The sequence below is a fragment of the Falco cherrug genome (assembly GCF_023634085.1).
Source record: "Falco cherrug isolate bFalChe1 chromosome W unlocalized genomic scaffold, bFalChe1.pri SUPER_W_unloc_1, whole genome shotgun sequence".
NCBI lineage: Eukaryota > Metazoa > Chordata > Aves > Falconiformes > Falconidae > Falco > Falco cherrug.
This window is the reverse complement of record NW_026599288.1, coordinates 7,258,652-7,279,570: the sequence shown is the minus strand read 5'-3', so window position 1 is coordinate 7,279,570 and position 20,919 is coordinate 7,258,652. Positions and strand designations below refer to the sequence as shown.

Genomic DNA, 20,919 nt, shown 5'->3' with positions numbered 1-20,919 from the left:
GACTCGGCAATAACTATAGCCGTGATTGGGCAGCACTGCGGCCGCTGGAGCGGAGCGGGCCCGGTGGCGGCGGGGAGTAGGCCGCGGCCTGCTGTGGGCGCCGGGCCTCACGTATAGAGCCGCTCGGGGAGGCAGGGCGGCCCGGGCCGCGAGAGAGCTCCCTCCGCTATGGCCGCCGCCACCTGGTGCTACCACGGGGACCCCGAGCCGGAGCAGCCGGCGGTGCTGGGTGAGGCGGGCGCTGGGCTGGGCTGGGCTGGGCTGGGCCGGGCCGGGCGGGAGCACGGACTGGAGCGGGACTTACGGCCTCTCCCCTCCGCCTTGCAGTGCAGTTCTCCAACGGCAGGGTGCGGCAGGCCGACTCCATACGGTTCACCGTCTACCGAAACAAGGACACGGCCCATCCCGGGAAGAAACACCGGAGGATCCTGGTAAGGGCCCGCCAGGGAAGCAGGCTCCCGGCGGCCGCCTGCAGCCGGTGCTTCGTGTTGGCAGCGTCGGCGCCTCCGCTAAGGGCGGCCGCGGGGAGCCCGGCGCTGCGCCTGCCCCAAACCGGGCCGTGGCATCGGTGCGGCTCCGACACGTGCCCGCTCTCCGTGTGCGAGGAGCACCCCGCTGCAGCACGGAGGGAGCGGCGCCTGGGAGGCTGCGGGGCCTGCCAGAGACCGGCGTGAGACCAGCACCCCGAGGCATACCGGCAACGCTACCCACCTCAGCTAGTGACGAAGGGTTTGCGCTTCTTCTGATCTCGCTCCCGCCTTTTATGTCTGTGGCCGTGGCCGCTCCTGCAAGTAGGGATTGGGAACCTGGGTCAGACATGCAGGCCCTGTGGTCCCGTTTCAGGGAGACTGCTGCTGCCCTCAAACAGCTGCCCTGCTCCAGCTGCCCTCCTTACTGTACAATGAACAAAGCTCGGAAAATCTGCATGGAGTTTTTCTTTGTAGCAAATGTGTATATAAATAACTAGAGTTTAACCCCAGCCTCTGTGAAACATTTCGATTGATACATGGTTATGTATTCTCAGATGAAGGTTCATTCATTTACTGAAGTTCTGTGTGTTGTTGATTTATTTTAATAACCTAAAGGGAAATAATGTTTGAAAGTGACGTTACTTAACAACTAGTCAGGTCTTCATGATCACAAAATCTGTTGTGTTATGTTTACATAGTGAACACGGTGAATTCTTCACCCAGATTTTTGTTACATTACATTACATTACAAGGAGATTTCTGCTTCTTTCAGTGAAGAGGGAACCACGATTAAAGTCAGGAGATGCTTTCTGCTGGTATTGTTAAGTCTTACAGCTGCTTGCATGCATGATTTCCTCAAGGAATAAATTACTTCAGTACACTTTCCCTGAGGATTTTGTCTGAAGTACAGTAGAAACACAAAGTTTTGAAGTACATCTAGGTGATTGAGCCATTCCTGATAGTGCTAGCTCTTTGGGTTTGTTGGTTTGGTTTTGGTGGGATTTTTTTTTTTTTCCAGTGAATTGCGGTCACTTGGAGCTTTGAGCGGATCATTAGACATTATATCTTAAACAGTTCCCCTTGTCTGTAGTAGTGACTCTGATCAGTGTTTGCCTCTGGCCCAGGCTGAAATCTGTAAGGTTTGTCCTCGTTGGAAGCTTAGAGAAGCTTTGAGCGGCTGTGTTAAGGACCCTAAAGCATTGGGAATAGTATCTTAAATTCTCTGGCAGAGAGGCCTGATCTCTATTCACTGGCAACTTTGTGAATAAACCTATTACTTTCACAAAGTTGCTTCTGGATTAAAGTACAGCAGTAAAGACTGCATGATGTTTTAAGTGTAGTGGCACCCAACTGCTACAGTGATAAAATCTAAATTCAAATTATGATGCTCATAATTTCTTTGCAATGGTTCCTCATCTTCTGGCCCAGTGAAAGCTGAAGTAGAATCATGGGTAGTTTAAGCTTCAAGAAGTGCTGTCTTTTAAAGATTTTGACTTGCTGCAACACGTACCCAAGTTGGGCAGTGAAGTTTGCGTACACGACTCGTGTCTGATGCCTGGGAATGTAGAGCTTTGTGGCATCAGGGATAATAAAGCAGATGCAGAGAAGGTTATTTACAGCCCTGTACTCAGGTAATTTTTCTTTGTTTTTCAGGTCTCGGAAACTGAAAGGCTTTCATATGTGGGGAATAACTTCAGCAGCGAAGTTAGGAAATGTAACTCCCTATGCAGGTATGGGTTGCAGGCAAAGTGGGGGCAGGAACATGGAGGTGGATGCAGAGGAATTACTCAGATACAAAGTTCCTGGTAGACTTTCTTAAAGCTGGCTCAGAAGTCCCCACAGAGGCTGTGATTTTAATCAAGAAGATTTTGACAGGAGGCTCTAGCACCTAGCAGCTGCGTTGTTTGTGTGTTGCGTCCCTTTGGAAGTTGTGATGTTACATACAGATAGAGTGTATTTGTAAAGATCTTGTGAAGGGAAGGGTGAGAAAGTGATTTGATGTAGCTGAAACCTAGGAATAACAGCTTTGTTATTAAGAAACTAAAAGATAAAGAATTTTCAAGATCATCTGCTGCTGCCCAGGAAACCCCTGGGTCATTAATCGTCCCTTAACTTCAGGGCCACAGCATGATGCTGCTGTGTGAACTGATAAGGCGTCTGTGCCATGCACTATAAAAGGAAGTGTCGGTGAAATCACCAGCCTTTACATGTCCTGGTTTAAGAATGTGACCTTTGTGGCACTGGCGCAGATCCCACGGTCCTCCTAAGGAGTGTTTTATATGCGAGATCTGTCTCATTCTGGAATACAAGAACCGCCAAATGGGTGGAGAGCTAACGTGAAATTTGCAAATAGTCTATCAAAACATGCTAATACTAATAATCTTTGTTCTTTCCGAGAGGTGAAACCAGGAGCACTGGACCGTCAGATATAACAGCCTTCAGTTTTAAGATGCTGTAGCGGAAAAAAAATGAACAAAGGGGCTTTTTCTTCCTTACTTCGGAGAGATAAATTTAGTTTAATGAATGTGTGATACAGGTATTGCAGTGTTATTTCTAGGGCGATTTAGTGCTCTTATCTCTGAACATTAAATAAGAGATGATTTTAGCGGCTTAAGTGGTTCTTGCCTGCACCTCTGGAGATTCTGAGCTGTGGTAACTAAGAGGGCAAGCTAACAGCTGATATACATTCAGCTTCAAATACTAGTTTTGCATTAGGTGTGCATATGCCTCAGGATCTCCAGAGATGCAGGCAAGAATTAATAAATTAATTTCTTGCTTTTCTTTCAAGTTTTCCTATCCTTTCCTTCTGTCCCTTTCTTCCTACGTGTGCTTCAGCTACATGTGTGAGGATTTCCTACAGTGGATCCATTCCCGTTGCTCGTGGCAGCTGTCAGCCTAAAACTGTGCACTCGTAACGGCTATTGTTGGTATAACACGGAGCAGAAGCCACCTCTGAACGAACAGTCCAGTTTTTTTCTGAGTCGATGAGTTCAGCAAACCTCTGGGCTTTCTGGAACAGCAGGAACTGCCAAGAGATCCTTTCCTGACCAGCGAAGTATGGTCATTTGCACTGTACTTGGGCAGTAGTTGCGTGGTGTGTTGCTCCCACTGCAGCAGGCATCCTGTTGTGCTGGTGGATTTTGTCTTCAGGGAGCGTGTCCTGAGTTTTAGGAAGATGTGTTGTGGAGGAGAGCAAGTTCGGGCGCTAGTCAGAAGGGTTGATGTGGAATGAACTCTTCTGGCCAGATAAAAAACTGGTGCTGTTGATACCCCTGATCAACTTCAGACAAGGGTGTTCTGTTCCTGTTTCTGGTGGGTCATGAGGCACAGTGAGGAGCAGTACAAACCATTTGGGCTTGCCCCACTGAAATGTGGGCTGAAAAGGAATTTACCTGAGAGAAATTACCGTGTTCTAGAGACAGCAAAGTCATGTTTCTGAGAAGCTCTGAGAACTTGGTGACTTGTACTGAGCAGAGAACTGGCTGCAGGGAACCCAAGATTTAAAAACACAGGAAACTGCATAGAAGCACTGAGAAACCAAGGGTCTTGGTGCATCAAAAAAGACAGAGTAGCAGCTAGCACTCCAGCACCTAGGCTTCAACTGTGCGTTTGGGAGTTAATTTGGTTGTCTTAAGGCTTCTACGTTTACTTAGAGCAACAAGTCTTTAGAGAGATATATATATATATATACACACACTTGTGTGTGTGAACTATGTGTGCGTGCCCTGAAGGTAGCTTGTTTTATTTTGACGTCCTGAAAGCGCTTGGAAGACTTGTATTCGCAAGGCAGAGGGTTGGCAGGGAGTGGGGAGTACACATGGCTCTGCACCATATATTTTAAAACATCACTTCCACTGATCTGTCTCTCACTAACCACTTGCTCCTGTTCTTCCCAGGTATTTTGTCGGCGTGTTAGACAAGGACTCTGGGCAAATGCAAGTCTATAATGCTGAAATATTCAGCCTGCAGCCCTTACTGTCAGGTAGGAAGATACTGTGTGTAACTCCAGCACCAGAGTCACAGTGTGCTAGACCTACGTACTCGTTGAGCTATGGACTGCTTGGTTGCTGACAGCAGTGGTCTCTGTTGTCTCCCTGGCTGCTTTACTCCTCGTTTTTGCTTTATTCCCTCAGCATCATCTTCCAAGGCACTACATGATGCGAAAAATGGAGAAGGAAGCAAGGTGAAATTTAGGGTGGAGGATAAGCAGAGAGTGTTATGGATGGGAGGCTGGAAGTGCTGGAGTCAGTAACAAAGCTGTCACTGTTCAGAATAAGCGCAGCCTTGTCTAGGTGCTCTCGACTTGAGGGAAGCCTGGAAATTGTCAGGTCGAGGGACTGGATCACTGAAAAACAAAACCATTTTTCTTCAGCAGAACTGCTTTTTGTTACTGACCTCAGGAGGATAATCCGAAGTCTTTGGGGAGTTTATTTTTAACCTGTGCAGCAGGAGCCAGGTATTGCTGCAATCCATGCATTAACACTTGTTCGCTTTATAGCAAAAACTGGCCTGCCGTTCCTTTTTTGTTTACGGTACATACTCTTGTGTATTCAGTGTTTTGTTTAATCGACCAGCTCCTGTGGAGGAGATCTCAAGTGATGTGCCAAGTCTTTCAGTGATGCATTAGAGCTTCAGGAATACAGAGTATGTGTGCTGTCCTGGCTGCTGCAAGCCAAGTGTGCTAACTTTTGTTCTTTTATAGATAACTTAATACCTGATGACACAAAGGATTATCAGAAAAAATCCTACAGGGAGAAGGTAAAGTTGAAAGCCCATATCGTGTTCTTCTGTGATTATACAGCTAACAGTGGCAGATGATACTTGTTTGAGACTGTGAGGGTTGGTTTACTGCAGGGTGTACGTGCAGGTTCAGCGCTGTCTCTGTGCTTTGGAGGTCCATGAGACAGTGCATTTTCAGTGCCTGACTTGGCATTACTTTCACAATTATTTTAGGCTTGATTACAATCCCAGTTACCTCCTGCCCCTTTGCGCAGATCAGTTCTTGTTGTGTGGTTGACTTGGGCCCAGGGAAAAGTTTAAAGTTTTCTTAGGGAGTGTGAATGTGGAACAGGTGGTGCTTAGCAGCTGAGTTTTCCTCTTGGATGCAAAGTGTCTTCAGTGTGTTTTAATCTCTGTCTACCTTGCACAGATGGATTTGTGCATTGAGACCTTTGGTACCAGCAAGCAGAAACGAGCTCTGAACTCTCGGCGAATGAATGCAGTGGGCAATGATATTCTGAATACAGCTGTGACAGAAGCAGCAGCAAACATAATAGATGCAAAGGGAGTAACAGGTAAGTATTGTCTCAGAGTTTAATTAATGTCATCAGAAGTACCTTTTTCTGTCTGTTACTTGCCGAGTATGGTAGGAAGAAGAAAGGGCTTGGCTTTTCTTCAAGGAAGCAGCTGGTCTAACAGCTGAGAAGGGCGCAGGTGGAGGAACTCGCAGATCTTTCTGGTGGAAGGGGAACTGCTTCCTTCTGATCCTGCTAGACTTAGTGTCAGAGTTGCCTGAATTAGGGAAGGTCCCTGTGGCACCACTGTCCTTCCCTGCCCATTGTTAGGAGCTCCTCTGGGGGTCTCTAGATACCACTTTATTGGGATGAAGGTGATACATTCACCTGGTCTGAACCGAGATGCTGAATGTTCATTAAGGTGAACTTGTACCCTGGCTTCACAGTGGCATGGCTGTGGAAAATGGTCTGTGCCCTAAACCAGGTCACAGCCCCATCAGGTGCCATCCCCGGTGCTGTTGTGAACCAGGCTGATGGACTTAGGCTACAGGGAACGTTCACTCTCAGAGGCATCACAGTGAAGTGATGTTTCAAGGACAGTTGGCGACCCCACTACTGAGTGCCCTTGAGGCTGCATCTGTACTGTGTTGTCATGCCTCTGCCGCCCCCCCTGCACCCTTGCCCTGATCAAGAAGGAGGTAAAAAAATGACAGAGGAGGCCGAGGAGGATCTAACAGCAGCCCCACCGCTACCTGAAAGGGCAGTCGGAGCCAAAGCCGCCTCAGCAGTGCCAGCAAGGGGTCAACAGCACAAGTGGCAGTGGTCACCCCACCTTGGGAGGCCCAGGTGGGAGGCTGAGCGAACCTTCTTGCCTCAGAGGGTGGTGCGGCCCTGGGACAGCTCACAGAGGTGTAGGGTCACCGTTCTTGGGGGGTTTCCAAGCTTTGGAGGACAAAGCCAGGGTTGCCCTGATCTGGTGCTGGAGACAGTCCTACTCTGGGCAGGAGGTTGGACAGTAGACCTCCAGAGTTTCTTTTCACCTGTATTTCTGGGATTCTGAGCTTTGTTGGCTATGCATGGAGGAGATATCTGTTATCAGGCTTTCATGCATTCTCTTCCGGGTTGGATATTGCTCTCAGAGCTGCTTTGTACCATAGGCTGCCAAAGCCATCTTCTGCCCGTCCTGCAAGCAACAGGTAGGTGCAGCAGCAGCAGCAGCAACCAGTTTGTCTTGGTGCGCTTCTTTCCTCGATTTTTCTTTAGTCTGGAGTGACTTTTCTAAATCTTAAGGAACACAAAGTTTTTGGTAGAACTGATGGCACCAGGTTAAAACCCAGCACGCTGAGTACGTAGCAGGCGTATCAGAAGCTCCCGGCCTTTCTGTGCATACTGGAATGTTTTCGATGTAGTCAGCACCTACGTGTGGCAGTAATAAACAAAACAGGGGAGAGCGGTAGCCTTTTCCTTACTACTGGCCCAAGTGAGACAAACTGGAGTTCTAAAACTTTAAAACTCCCAACTGTGACTGAACTGGTGTTGACAAAAGAACCACCATTAAGTAGACTTGCGTTTAAAGGAAGGATTTGGGTTGGGGTCATGTTCTCTGTGTTTTTGTTTGCGTGGTCCAAATACTGTCGTCTTTTTTGCTTCCTTCCAAAGCTTTGATCCAGGATATGGCCCAAGATGATGTACAGAACATCTCCATCTTCCTCCCACCGTGTAATGAAGATGCTGACAAACCAGAAGATGTTTACAAGTTTGAGGACAGTATCTTTTTCTGTGGTGGAGTGGTTTCCCACACCTCTAAGCCTTTGGTGTCAGTGGTCTGGCACATGGGAGTGAGTGCTGGCAGGTGTGTGAATGAGCTGAACCTCATCCCCTCACAAGCCAAAAACTGAGAGCAGGGAGATGCTTTGTTGAGGTGGTTTTGGGGGTTTTTTTTGCCTGCAGTTTGACTGGTAATAGTAATGAGGTCAGAGCCGTGCGGGAGAAGTGACTTGGGGTCAAACCACAGTCCTTTGTTACTGACTGGCTTCCAGGTTGTGGTGTTAGGTCCTACCTATTTTGAGTTTCTTTCCCTACCTACTTCCCTACCCCACGCTTCCTAAAGTGAGAGTGGATGGGGCTTATCTCACTGTGGGCCCTTCAGTCCGGAAGGGTGAGCAAAGGCACACTTGTTCTTTTCTTGAAAATCCTACCAGTTCTGTCCCCAGCAGAGTATGAAGCGTTGCGGGTTCCAGCAGCGGTCTTTGTTAACATCACTGCGGAAGAAATCGCCAAGAAAACGGAAGATAAAAGGTAATGCTGCTGCAAACAGCCTTGTAATAGTGAAGGTGGGCCCTGTGAAACTGTAGTTTATTCTGTGGGGCAGGTTGGCTACTGCTGCCAGCTCCGCTGTACCCAGGCTGATTTTTTCAGTACAGAGGAAGGTTATTTGATCCAAGCGTGGCTGAGCCGCACCTACCTTGTGGACCACAGGGTTTAGTTGTGTACAGGTGAGGAAGCTGCATGCACAGCAGCACGGCTGCCCTTTGGGGAGCCAATTGGCAGAGGAAGAGCGTGGAGAAATCCAGAGTGGGCTCTGAAGTCACGTGCCTAGAAGGTAAACCACAGAACTGTGCTGAGCACAGTGTGCCCATGGCTGGGGACTGTCACAGAATCGTGTTACAGAATCGTATCACAGAACGGTTTGGGTTTGAAGGGACCTTAAAGACCATCTAGTTCCAATCCCCCTGGCCATGAGCAGGGACACCTTCCACCAGCCCAGGTTGCTTAAAGCCCTGTCCAGCCCCGGCCTGGAACACTGCCAGGGATGGGGCACCCACAGCTGCTCTGGGCAGCCTGGGCCAGTGGCTTTACCACCTGCACAGTAAAGAATTTCTTCCTAATATCTAATCTAAATCTACCTTAAATGTCCCAGCCAAGTACTGACTCGCTGCAGAGGTTGCTCTAGCCTGGCAAGCTGGCAGGGACATACACTTAGAGCTGTCAAGCCTTTGTGCTGGGGGGGCTGAAGTGAGCAGGAAAAGCACCGTGCCTCACTCCCCGTACTTCGTGGCTGCCTGTGCTGAAGCAGAAGTGTGTCTGAGTGCCGCGTTGAGAGCCTGCGGTGTGGGGACCTTCTTAGCCGCACACTGAAACGGGGCTGGCTGAACGTGAGGGACGTTGACAGGAAAAGTGTGCTCGCGAAGCAGCCTCCTGGGCTATCCTTTCCTAGGTGTCCAGGGGACTCTCCTCAAACAGCTGAGCACTGAGGTTAAAGGTGTGTCTTCTGAAGATGTAAACTAGTTCCTAGTTCTTTGAGCCTCATCCTCTCCCTCCGTCTCCTTTCTTTTAGCCATTGCTCCTTTGTTTTAGAGGAGCTGAAGTTCCTGCCTGCTGATGAGAAGAGTAGAGATCACAAAGCCCGCTGCCTCTGGTTCCTGGACACCCTTATTAAGTTCAGCTACCTGAAAATGATCAAGAAGAAGCGTAAGAGAGTTTTAAGCTACCTGCTGAGACTTGGTTTGTAATTCCTACAGTGGAAAAGAGTAAAGCTGCCCGGAATGAGCTGTGTGGTCAGGCAGCTAGCTGCAGCAGTTGCTTTCAGCCTGTACCATGCTGAAGTTGAGGATCTCCGCGTTGCTGAGGGTTGTTAGCTCTGTGTCTGCTGGAAGATGTATGCCTCATCCTTTTCAGTCTCTTTGTAACTGCTGTGCATCAGGATGGCACCGTGACATCCTCTTGATAGAAGATAAGGTAGCTTAGATTGAAAATGTTGAGGTTCTTTCTAGTTTATTGATAGTACTGTGCTTACAAACATGGTTTATATTTTCACTTTAGGCCTAAGCCAAGAGGCTGGAAACTGTCAGCGCTCTCTATCCAGCCTCCATATTCCAGGTGCAAGAGGCATACAGTGTGTGATACATCCTTTGTGTCTCTTTTTGTGCTTTTGAGAATGTTTTCATCCTCCTTTGCTTATTAGCTCAATGTGTGAATCGCAATAATCCTGTGTTCAGGATCTTGCTTTTAGAATGGTAGGAACTGCTGTTCTCGAAAGCACTGCACAAAAGATTTTCCTGAAGAATTTCAGGATTTGCTGTCTCCCATAGAACTTGCATACCTTGAGTCTTGTCAGTGATGAAAATGTTGTTGTTAGCATTTTCAGTGACTGGGGGGGGGGTGATGGAGGAGATGGCAAGCCTGGCTGTAAATATTGTCCTGCGTTGCTGGAGACACAGGAGTCGCCCTGCAGGATTTGGTCAAGGAGGATGTGGAAATGACCAGTCTTGGTGCTAGCATGAATTTGTTAGTGTGGTTTCGGTTCTAATGCTACTTTGTGACAGGACCATCGGTTGAAAGGCAGGTATCTATTAGGAGAAACAGGCATAGACACACACATGCGTTGCCAGTTGTGTTGTGTTGAAGTGAGAGATCCCATTTGTAAAGAAAATAAAAGCTGTTAGGAGCCTCTCTGACCTGAAAAATTATGAGACCTAGAAATGAAGTGCCCAGGCTCCTTCTAGGTTCTCAGTATTCCTGGAAAGAGGCACTAAATGTCCTGGTAGCAGATGTGCTATTGTGACGGCTGGAGGTGGGCAGTACGAGAAAGAGTATGTGTTTCTCATTCCACTGCAAAACCCCTTTCTGTCCTAGATCCGATGGGTCCTGAATGCCCACACATTATTAGCAGGAAACTCATGAAGAATTTCACTTCACTGACCTACAACAATGGCAGGTAAGGAACTATGTGTGTTTTGAATGTCCTTGAGGCAGAGAGATGCCCGATTCAGCCTGAAGGGCCGTGAACACATTATCTATCGGGAAACTTCCTACTAGAATGGAAGGTAGCTTCCTCGCTTCACACCCCCAGCCCTTTAGAACACTGAGTTGTGGCTGGTGATGGTCCATTTTAGACAGTGCAAGTCTAAAATGTCACTTGGAGAGACAGGATCATGTGTGCAAATGCAAGCCTGCACCTATGGATATAAGCTGGCTTGACGAAATGGGGTGCCCAGCCATCTGCCTGATGGTTTCTGGATGGAGGATGGCAGAATGGGTGCTGGCTTTGCAGCTGGGTCTTGATGGTGCAGCTGAACAGGCAAATGTCCACGTGTATATTTTCACTGTGAACCGAGGCAGCTCACGGATGCGTCGTCTCTTCACCGTCCCAGAATGCGTCAGGATGGAGGTGGTGCAGTGGCTGAATAGTGGCGCTTTTTTTCACACTTGCGTAGTTTTATTAGCCGAGCAGGGGTGCTTTTACATCAACTTTTAGGCATGACTTAATTTGAATTCTCTGGTGAAACCTACACAGACAAAACTGTGTAAAGATTTGCACTAGTTAACTTACCCTGGGCTGAGACCCACACCAGGAGAAACTGCCATTCCGTGACTGGAGCGGAGGCTGGGAAGTTCCTGCAGGTCCTTTCCAGCAGTGTCAGGGCCACTTGTGGGATGCTGAGTGCTGTCTTACTGCAGTGAGGGCCTTGGGCAGCTGGTGGAGGTGCCTTTGACCGGGTGGCCCTTGGCTGCAGCCTTCAGATGGATGCCACATACATCTAAGTGGCTAGAAATCTGAATAAATACGCATTATTCAGCCATCCCGATGAGTGGAAGCACCAAATTACAGGCAAGGGTGAAGAGTATCCTCACTCTTGCCAGAGTGCCTTCCCCACACTCCAGGAGCCATCAGCCTCTCCACCTAGAAGCAGCGTATAATGCTGATGCTCCGCTAGCGCTAGCACAGCTGCACCGCCACTGTTGATGTGGTGGGAGCAGAGAACTTGAGTCCAAACGGGCCAGCTTTTGTCTGAAGTCTCAAACCAGTGACGAACAGTGAAATGCTCCCAGAGGATCACCAGCTAGCTGTCTGCTTTGTCTGGATTATGTATTTGAGGTGCCATTACTAGTTAGGCCAAATGCGCTTGGAACAGCTTCCCTTTGTTTCCTCTCGCAAGGGAGCAGCGTGGCGAAGAGACTGAAGTGGCGTTAGTTGGTGGTTGCACCTCTGAACAGATATGGGCATGTGAGGGCAGAGGAACCTGTTAGGTCCCAGTGCTTGGAGGTCTGTGTTGCTCTGAGCTCTTCTTTGGTGGCTAGGAAAAGTCAAGTCCTGTCTAACTGGGGCTCCGGTTCTGTCTGTACCTTGTGCGGGTTGTGTTCTGCGTTCATTGACGCTCCGGATCTCATATGTTCTCCCTCTTGCCATCCAGTGTCCAGAATTTAATCTCTGCGTCCATGAAGGCTAAAATCACAGCGTATGTCATTGCATTGGCTCTGCACATCAACAACTTCCAAACGGACCTCACTGTTCTGCAGAATGACGTGAAGCTCAAAGAAAGCAGGTGAGTTGCTGCGTGTGTTCGTGCTTGCTGTGATCCTCCTGAGGAGAGAGCTGGGGAGCTTCTCCGGCCCCTGGGTGGCATAGTAATACCTACTAGTTGTAAGTGGACTCTTGCCTTTTGTGTGTCGAAGCTTTAGTTTGAAGCCTTGGCGTTCATAAAGGAGGGGTGGTTACACATCTCAAAAGACCCTCAGGTGCATCAAGAGGCTCTTCAGCTATTCTGCAGGAAAAGAAGCAGAGGCAGGCAGCACTGGAATGGCCAGCTGGGGCAGATGGCAGGATGGTCTATCCACTGCCGCCCAGCTGTGTTTCTTGCCTGACAAGTCACATCACTTTTCCCCTTCCTGTCCCCTGTATCCCTTTTTCCTGCAGAGCTGGAAGGTACCTGTTAGGTACCAGTCTGGCTGTAAGTGCAGGTTTGTAGCCGACTGTAACAGGCAAACTAGAAACAAGAGGGGTTTGTTCTTACAGTCACACTGTGGGCATATAGGTGGTGTTTACATGGAAGAAACCCAGCCCCCTGAAATTATTTACTCTGCCCTTGGCTTCTTGGTTCTTGTTTTTGAAAAACTGATGAACTTGGGGACTTAACAGCAAAGCTTCATGGGGAGAGGTTGTAGGCAGAACTGCTGGCCCCAGGATTTGAAATAAGGATTTGTCACATCCGGGTTGGTGATGGTGAATGGGTTGCAAATTCCCAGATTGCAAACAGATTGAAAACAGATTGCAAAATAAACTTCAGGGCAAACGACCCTTGCTCCGTTAGCTTTTGGGGGCGGTTGCTCCCTGGACTCTTAATTTTCCCTGGAAGACTATGTACAGAAGCATCGTGCACCTGCTGCTAGCTGCAAGGCATGCCTTTCCCAGCAGGTGTCAGCTAGATCCTGCTGCCAGCTCCTCTGGCACTTCTTCCACTGCAGCTTGTGCTGTACTGTCTCTCTGCCTCTCCCCCCCCTCCCCCCCCCACGGTAAAATAAATCAGGAATTGATCAGAACTGCTCGAGCAGCCCACTGTGCTGTCTGGGGAGTCTCCCAGCAAGCAGACATCAACTCAGCAGGCAGCTTCTTAATCCTGGCTGGGAAGGGATCAGGTGGCCCCGTTCGTGACTGTCCAGCCGTGCTTATTAACATCTCTTTCCTGCCCTGTCCTGTTCTGTGAGCGATGCTGATGCCAAGGACATGTGCTTCATAACTCAGTCACCTTGGTCTTTCTTAACAGGATTATTTAGTAGTCACGCGGCTGAGCGGGAGCCGTGGAGGGACACAAACCCTTCGCTGCAACCGAGAAAAACGTTGTGGACTATCCTAGGGTTTCTTTCTGAGAGCTTTATGTTAAGGTCTGGTCGTAACTGGAAGTTATCAGAGCCCTTAGTCACCTCTTGGTTTTGCAAGCTCCCTTATCAGCCTTGCTGCAATTATTTCTGATTTTGCCCACAGTTATGCTCTTTATTCTTTGATGGGTAGTAGTGGGTTTAACAGCAGTGTTTGCTATTGGTTTCTATCCAATTTTTATTTAGGGTTTGGGTTTTTTTTTTCCTCCTTTTTCTTTCGGAACTAAGCTTTTTAGGGAATCCACATTGATTTTTGCTCCCAGGTTTTGTTCTTCTGTACTGGAGCTAGGAACGTGGGCCGTAGGATGCTGTTGAGAAAAGGGGGGAGGAGGCTGGTACCTGTTAGAAAAATTGAGGAGATACACATAGCCCTGGGCCACTTGATGGAATAATTCTTTCCTGGAATGGGAGGTTTGACTGAAGAACCCTTCCCAACTGAATCTTTTTAGATTTCAAAGATAATAAAAGTCAGCTGGAAGGATTCTGGGATTTGTGTGTTCTCAGGACCCCACCTGAGGCTGGGACACTGTCGTGTTAAGAAGTGGGAGTTTCCTTGAACCATTTATATTTGATCAGCCCGTCGGTTTCCCGAGAAAGACGAGACCCTTGCATCCAGCCAGCCTGCCTGCTGCTAATTCAACCAACCTATTCGGGGACCCCCGTTGACAGTGTCACAGAGTCAAATCCCTTTTATCAACTACTCAGATCTCTGGAGACTTACACAAAAGGGACTTCAGCTGAGGATTTTTGTTACATAAAATACAAGTTTGTGACAGAATGAGGTTCAAAGATTGCTGGTGTTAATACACTGACTGCAAAGCAAACTTAAAACAATACAGGTATTAACAGCTAGCATGAGTTAAGCATAGGACAAAGTTTTTTACCCAGTAGGTGTCCCTACAGGGGAGAAGGCAGTTTGGCCTGTCAGCTGATCCCAGAGGTTACAATGAAGTCATCCCTAACTTCTCCCCTCGTTCATCCACGTTTTATACTTTGCAGTACACTGCATATTCATTTATCATACACGGGATCGGTTACAAGTTTCTCGTTTTGAATGCAAATTAGCACGCGTCCTCAGACAGCGCTGCTGCAGTTCTTTACCGACTCTGGATGCTCCCCAAGCAGGGTTTTGCCCTTTTTCGTGGGGGCTGTTTTGAGTCCGAGGTCATGCTCTCCCACTACCGCTGTTACCTTTGGCCTGTTTTCAACTAATTTTCTCTTTATGTCAGTGGACTGCAACACCTTATCAGCCTGTCTCCTCTTGTAGACAGAACTTTCCTCACTTGAAGGCTTCTTTCTGCGTAACTTAGGTAATGGTGTTCTTTCTCACTGTCTGTTCTTTATTTCTCATCCTTCCCAAGGCTGACTCCATTGATTAGAAGCCCTTTCATTCATGGAGGGGTGGGTCATCCTGACCTAACCTTATGCACGGATTTATATATAATTCAACACTAAATCAGAGTTTGGTAATTTAGGAGTTTAGACAACAATTCCCGCCCCCTCCCCCACCTTTGGACTTATTTCGGTCCAGGGCTAGTCTGTTTTCTTGTACATTTAGGTGGAGCTTGAGTGACTCTAGTCATACGTTATTTTGTTCTTCCTAACTGGTATTGCGTGCTGCCAGCAGCAGCAGCTGAACACAAATAATGCTTGTTCTGCTCTTTGTAGGGAAGTGGAGAGCAGCATTATTATTTCTCAAGGCAGCTGGCCGCCGAGTAAGGCAACAAGGGTTCATAACGCTCTCTGAGGTGGTGGTGCACAGCTCGGTAGCGTTCTGTAGCCTTTGAAGACTTACAGCTTCTGTCTCCATGGTATCCTTGAGATGCAGAGAACGCATCCTGCTTGCTGGTGTCTCCTGCCTTCTCCCCTGAGGCAAAAGGCTGTTGATCTCTTTGTGCAGTATCGTGGTACAGAAGGCTTGTGCTCCCCACTGACATAGTGTTCCTCTGCTGTTTTCAAGGATGATGGATATCGCAAAGGCCATGCGGCTGAAGGTCTCCAAGGCAAAGGGGCTGCCAGGACTTGAGAACGATCAGAACCACAAGCTGGGCACTCTCTCTCTCCCCTTGCCTGTGCAGAAGGCATCAGGGAACCAACGGAAGCGCAAGAAAATGAACTAAAATGGCTCAGAGGTCTGAGCAGGGGCAAAGGAGTTTCTTTCTCAACTGCCACTCTGCACACAGACCAGCACGGGGATGCTTCTCTCCGTCTGTTGGATTTGGCTGTCTAACATCAGCACGTGACCCTGTTGAAACCCTGTCTTGAGGCTGGCTTACAACAGATGTTCACTCATTAAACTGCTGCTTTTTTTGATTTGTGTGAAAAAAGCTACAATAAAACCTTTTTTTTTTTTTTCCTCCTGTCTACAGGTGGAGAGAAATACGTAGGATGTGCTGCTGTGCAGGATCATGGTTTGAAACTGCAGGTCCTCCACCGACTACAGTCTGGTTCTAGCAGTGACCTCGTGGCCCGTGGCCCGTTCTACCCCTTTTTCACACATGCAGGGTAGAAAGCACAGAAAGAGACACTGAGCAAAGAGTTACTTACAACTTTTTGGCTCTGTGTGTGTCTGTTTCACTGGAGGTTCAGTGTAGTTCTGTGGTCAAAAAGTATGAGGGTGCAACACAAACAAAATATTTCTACCACTTTTCCTGTCCTGGAGGGAGGAGGGAGAATTGTGCTGACTTAGAGCTGGTGTCGTCTTCAGAAAGGGTGAAAAGCTGAGGGTCACATCCAAGAGAAAAAGCTTATGTGAAACAGGAGCATGGGATGGCAAGAGCAATCTTCTCTTTCAGATGTCTTTGCTTCAGATGGTAACTGGGGTTTAGTACATCATTTAGGGATTTAAGAGTAACTCCTTGCACACCCTCATGCCCCACTATTCATAGCTTTCGTTAGAACTGACACAAAACATCCAGTTTCCTGGGTGGAGGATAATTAATGCCAGGGAATTACAGGCTGCAGATAATGCGTAGGAATGTTTTTATTACAGAATGGTTGTGGTTGGAAGGGGCTTCTGCAGGTCACCTTGTCCAGTCCCCCTGCTCAAACAAGGCCACCCAGAGCCAGGTGCCCAGCACTGCGACTATTTCCAGTGACAGAAACCACAGCTTCCCTGAGCAACCTATGCTAGTATGTGGTCATGTGGTAAGAGAAAAAGTGTTTCCTGACGTTCAGAGGGAGCCGGTATGTGCCCGTGGCCTCTGGTCCTGTTACTGGGCACCACTGGGAAGAGCCTGGCTTGTTCTCTTGGCACCTTCCCTTTGAGTTTTTATAGATACGGATGAGATTCCCCCAGAGCTTTCTCTGTGTAGTTGCAGCTCCCTCAGCCTTTCCTCGTAGGAGTGACGCTCCAGTCCTTTCAGCGTCTTGGGCGCCCTTTGCTGGATTCTCCAATATGTCTGTGTCTCTTTGATACTGGAGAGCCCAGAACAGGACACGCCACTCCAGATGTGGCCTCACCGGTGCTGAGCCGAAGCAAGGGATCACCTCCCTTGACCTGCTGGAGATGGTCCTAATTCTGCTGAGACAGTGTTAGCCTCTGCTGCAAGCTCGTGTTCAGCTTGGTGCCCACCAGGACCCCCAGGTCCCTTTCTGCCGAGCTGTTTTCCAGCTGAGCAGCCCCCAGCATGTCCTGGTGCCTGGGGCTGCTCCTCCCCAAGTGCAGGACTCCATGTTTCCCCCTTTTGTCCTTTGGAAGCCCCTGACTTACCCGGGCCTCATCTCTCGAGTCTTTGGTACAGCGAAATAATGCTCAGGGAGCTCCTCTGGCTGTAGCCACTTTTGTGAGTTTTTGTAATTCTCCTTGGGATCTGGTCTTCTACATAGCAGAGCCAGCAGCTCTGACTTAAGACCGGTATGAAACTGTATTCGGAGATACACCAGTAGTTTACCCTCTTTATCTGAGGTCTAGCTTGCTGCTGTTTTGGGGAGTTGATACAGGGTGTGAGGAGGGGAGCAGATGTGGATTGCCCTGACAGCATCATGGGTTCTTGGATGAAAAAATCAATTGCTCTTGCAAAGCTGCTTCTAAGCTGTGGCAAAGGCAAGCAGAGAAGTAGAAAGCGCAGGTGGTTGCCTGAACAACCGAGCAAGAAGTGATGCTCTTTTCCGTAATACGGAGCCACTTGCAGCAGAGATGAGAATGTTAATTGTATCTCTTGACATCAGTGCTGTGTGCATCAGAGCCTGTCGGACTGTGTCCGAGAGCAGCACCGCTGATTCGGGGGAAAATGAGTGCTAATTTAGTCCGAGTGGGTGAATGAGTCATCTGCGACGTATGTCACCGTTCGCTCTTGCGCTTTGCAAAGCAGCTGTTCACCTTGGCGATAACGCAGTAGAATCCTTTGCTCGAGGGAAAGAAGTCCCAAGGCAGTGATAATGGCAGTGGGGGAAGGGGACCGGAGATCCCATCTTGGGGTTGGAGAGGAGACACGCAGCCCCCACTGAGGGAGACAGGACAGGGTTGCAGGGAGGTCCCGTGGAGGGGGCACTCGCCAGGTGGGAACCACAGCGAGGTGTGGGTGGCCAAGAGGGACTCGGAGCCCCCAGTCAAGTGTGCCTGTCGCTGGCCACATCGCGGAGTAGCCGGGTTGCCCCCTGGGCCGCCGACGCGCAAAGTGAAAAGAAGAAATCCAGCAGCGGTGGGAAAGATGCCTTGCTGGAAATGAGGTTTGCTAAGACGCTGCTCAGCTTTCTGGGTCACCTCACTCGAGGGGACATCCTGGACACTTGAGGGTGCAGGAGGGGCTGGGAGAGGCAACGCGTTTTCTCTCTCAAGGCGCTCGTGCGGGTTTGCCCAGCGGGAGACTGATGGGCACGGCAGCTGCTGGTTAGAGAACATTAGCCCTCGCCAGACGGGCTGCCTGGGAGCAGGAGGGTCATGGCCAACATTTTTCTTGGACTCCCACTGACCACAGCTGCCTTAGCAAGCACATGCAGTACCCGGGCAGCACGGGCACGCCTGAGCCAGCACTGGAGATGAGGCAGGACCTAAAGATGGGTTGCATCATCGTTCTTGTTCCCACGGGAGCAGGGTGGCTCCCACAGCTGCCTGCTTTGAAGGTGACCAGAAGATCGCCTTGCTGCTCCTCTGCCGCCGCCCCAAGATCACTCTAGTGCTTTGGGAGCATACAAATGGCATTATAGTCCTCTTGAGGAGGTGGCTGGCCACCAGGTGTAAAGGTTCTGGGAAATAGGCTGGGCACGGGCTCTTTCTCACATCTAAGCGCACAGGGCTCTGTAGGACAGTGTTGGGTTGGAGTCAGCTTCTCTTGGCGATGTTGGCGTATTGTCTCACGACAGGAGCAGGACAGGCAGAGCAGCAGCGAGGCCCTCAGCTTTCGCCAGTGCTGCTTTTCTGGAAACGATGAGCTCTAATTAACTGACAAGCAGACAAACTGCCCTCTTTGAACAAAGCAAAACGCAAGGTCTGTGCTGTGCAGGGAAGTGGTTGTGCAGGTCGTGGGTGTGCGTTAGCTTTGCACAACGTTCAGGTGGTGAAAAAGCCAACAGAGCTGCAGATTGTGGCCTCAGCAAGCCTGCGGTCAGGGTGCCTGGGGGCTGTCACACGCTGTGTCACGGCGAGCACGGGAGTTGGGGGTTTGCATGGGTTCAGCTGCACCCCACGCCGCAACAGGTTCTTGGTAAGTGACTAAATTTTGAAATCCTAGCGAAGTGGTACAAAGGATTGGCCGTGCCCCTGTAATGTTGTAGCTAGAAACCGTTGGCCAAGCGTGGGGCTAAGTCTGGATCCATCCGCGCCGAAACTCCCCTCTTGAGAAGGATTCCAGAATGCAGGGGTGTCCTTTCTGAACCTCGTGACTCAGCGGGAGGGTCTCCCGACAGTCTTCTCTGGCTCTGTCCTCTGTGCAGTAAAGAATCAAGTGTACCTTGCCACTGAATCTTGCTAAACCACCGTGGCATTTACTATCGAACTTTGTTAAATCTCCGTTTTCTACCAATAAACGTACCGCTGCTTCTCCTTATGAGTGAAGTGTGTCGCTCCATCCATGACAGGCTGACGGGATTCAGAAGCCTCTGTGAAGTGCTTGAACTGAGAGAGATTCTCCGAAATCCCGGAGTTCAGGCCACTGCAGGCAGCCCCAGGCGTTGCATCTTATTTTTGAGCTTCTCCGCGTTGCTTTAACGTGTGCAAGTTTAGCCCGCTCCAGCCAGTAACCACTGCTGTGAATAGTCGGAGCAAGAGCACGTCTATTGCAGTTGTGCTGTTTATTTCCCTAACAGGCTTTCTCATAGTGGTACCGAACATTTCCAGGTGCTTCCGCAAGCATGCCAGCCTTCTGGCAACTTCCACTTGGAAACACCCAGCCATGACCTTTTACTGTCTGTGCCAGCAGCCTGGCTCTGTCCTGCCTCACGTACAGGTCTCTAAAGGTTCCCCAAAGTCCCAGGCCCCTCCACACATCAGGGCTGTGGATCCATGTCTTTGTGCGTGGGAGAGTCAGTGCTGCAGAGGCAGCTACGGAGAGTCTGGGACTTCAAGTTCCTGCCCTACAGCCTGAGTTTGGCTTCTCACATCCTTCCCGCAGAGCCGTCCCTCCTACCGACCTGTGCGTTCGTTCTTCTCCTGCTGCTCGTCTCCCGCTACCGTTGCCGGCTGCTTCTACTGCTTGACTCTACCCCTGCCCCAGGACCATCTGTCAAGCGAAGCAACGCCGTTATCAGCTGCAGGGTCTCAGCTAGGAGCTACATCCTTCCCTGAAGTCTCCTCCTGCGTGGGACCACCACAGCAGGGACTGCTCTGCAATGCCCCAGTGGGGCTCGTCTACTTCATCTCGAGCGACCCCCGCTACTCGGCTCTCCTGGTGCTGTGTGCACCTCCTCCCAGTCTGCCCAGGAAATGGTGAGCAGCATTTCCTGGTGGATGTGCTGGTCTCCGAAGGCTTGTGCTAAGCTGCCTTTGCCGTTATCCCGTGGCAAACTGGGCCTTTAGATGATCTCACTGACCACAGAGATTAGAATGCTGTTGCTCACCTCTGGTTTTAAACCTGCTCTTGAGCTTGTGAAACCCTCCAGGCTTTGGCACAGGCTGTGGGCTTGCCCAGTGCCTGTCCCTGCCAGGTGGCTGTGACTACGTCCCATAGCCTTGCAGTGTGACGAGCTTCAGAAAGGGCCCCCCCAAAAGCCACTCTGGAAAATGTCACTTAGTTTGGAAAGCGGCTCCGTTACTAAATTAGAGACACCTTTTAAAGGATAGCATTTCATTTGTGGCAGTTTCCCTTTTTTTAAACAGAAGAGATGGTCTCTTCTTACAGAATTGCTTCGTGGAGAAACAGCAGATGACATCAGATTGTGCAACACAGTTACACCAAAGTGTACCGGAGGAGAAACCTATGTGGACACTTCGTTACATGAACAAGACAGAGAAAATCCAGCTGGAAACTGACCGCTGGTTTCAGGCAGGGGGATGAGAAGGCAGAACTTGCTAGCAGGTCATGCGAGGTTACAGCACGCAAGCCTCCACCTGCCCACGGTAAGAGCCCTGAGCCCCAGGGACCACTGGGGGACCCCTGGTGACACGTTCAGAGGGGTGAGCC

General features: G+C 49.6%; 1 protein-coding gene across 1 annotated transcript; it reads left to right on the top strand.

Annotated features, from left to right (window-relative positions):
* Positions 1-6: 6 nt before the first annotated feature.
* POLR1E (RNA polymerase I subunit E) lies at positions 7-15,714 on the top strand. The gene is made up of 12 exons (XM_055700272.1): positions 7-229; positions 328-431; positions 2,124-2,200; positions 4,367-4,452; positions 5,173-5,228; positions 5,620-5,764; positions 7,364-7,471; positions 7,906-8,002; positions 9,042-9,175; positions 10,340-10,421; positions 11,899-12,030; positions 15,321-15,714. Exons 1-12 carry the CDS (start codon positions 169-171, stop codon positions 15,478-15,480), a joined length of 1,242 nt encoding a protein of 413 aa, XP_055556247.1. The 5' UTR covers positions 7-168; the 3' UTR covers positions 15,481-15,714.
* The last annotated feature ends 5,205 nt before the right edge of the window (positions 15,715-20,919 follow it).

What these genes read in the sequence shown, in the direction of transcription:
- POLR1E (XM_055700272.1), top strand. Translation starts at nt 169, where the DNA reads ATGGCCGCCGCCACCTGGTGCTACCACGGGGACCCCGAGCCGGAGCAG. An exon ending in TGTTTACAAGTTTGAGGACA is followed by an intron (nt 7,472 to 7,905) that starts GTATCTTTTTCT and finishes AAATCCTACCAG; the next exon opens with TTCTGTCCCCAGCAGAGTAT. An exon ending in CTGACCTACAACAATGGCAG is followed by an intron (nt 10,422 to 11,898) that starts GTAAGGAACTAT and finishes CTTGCCATCCAG; the next exon opens with TGTCCAGAATTTAATCTCTG.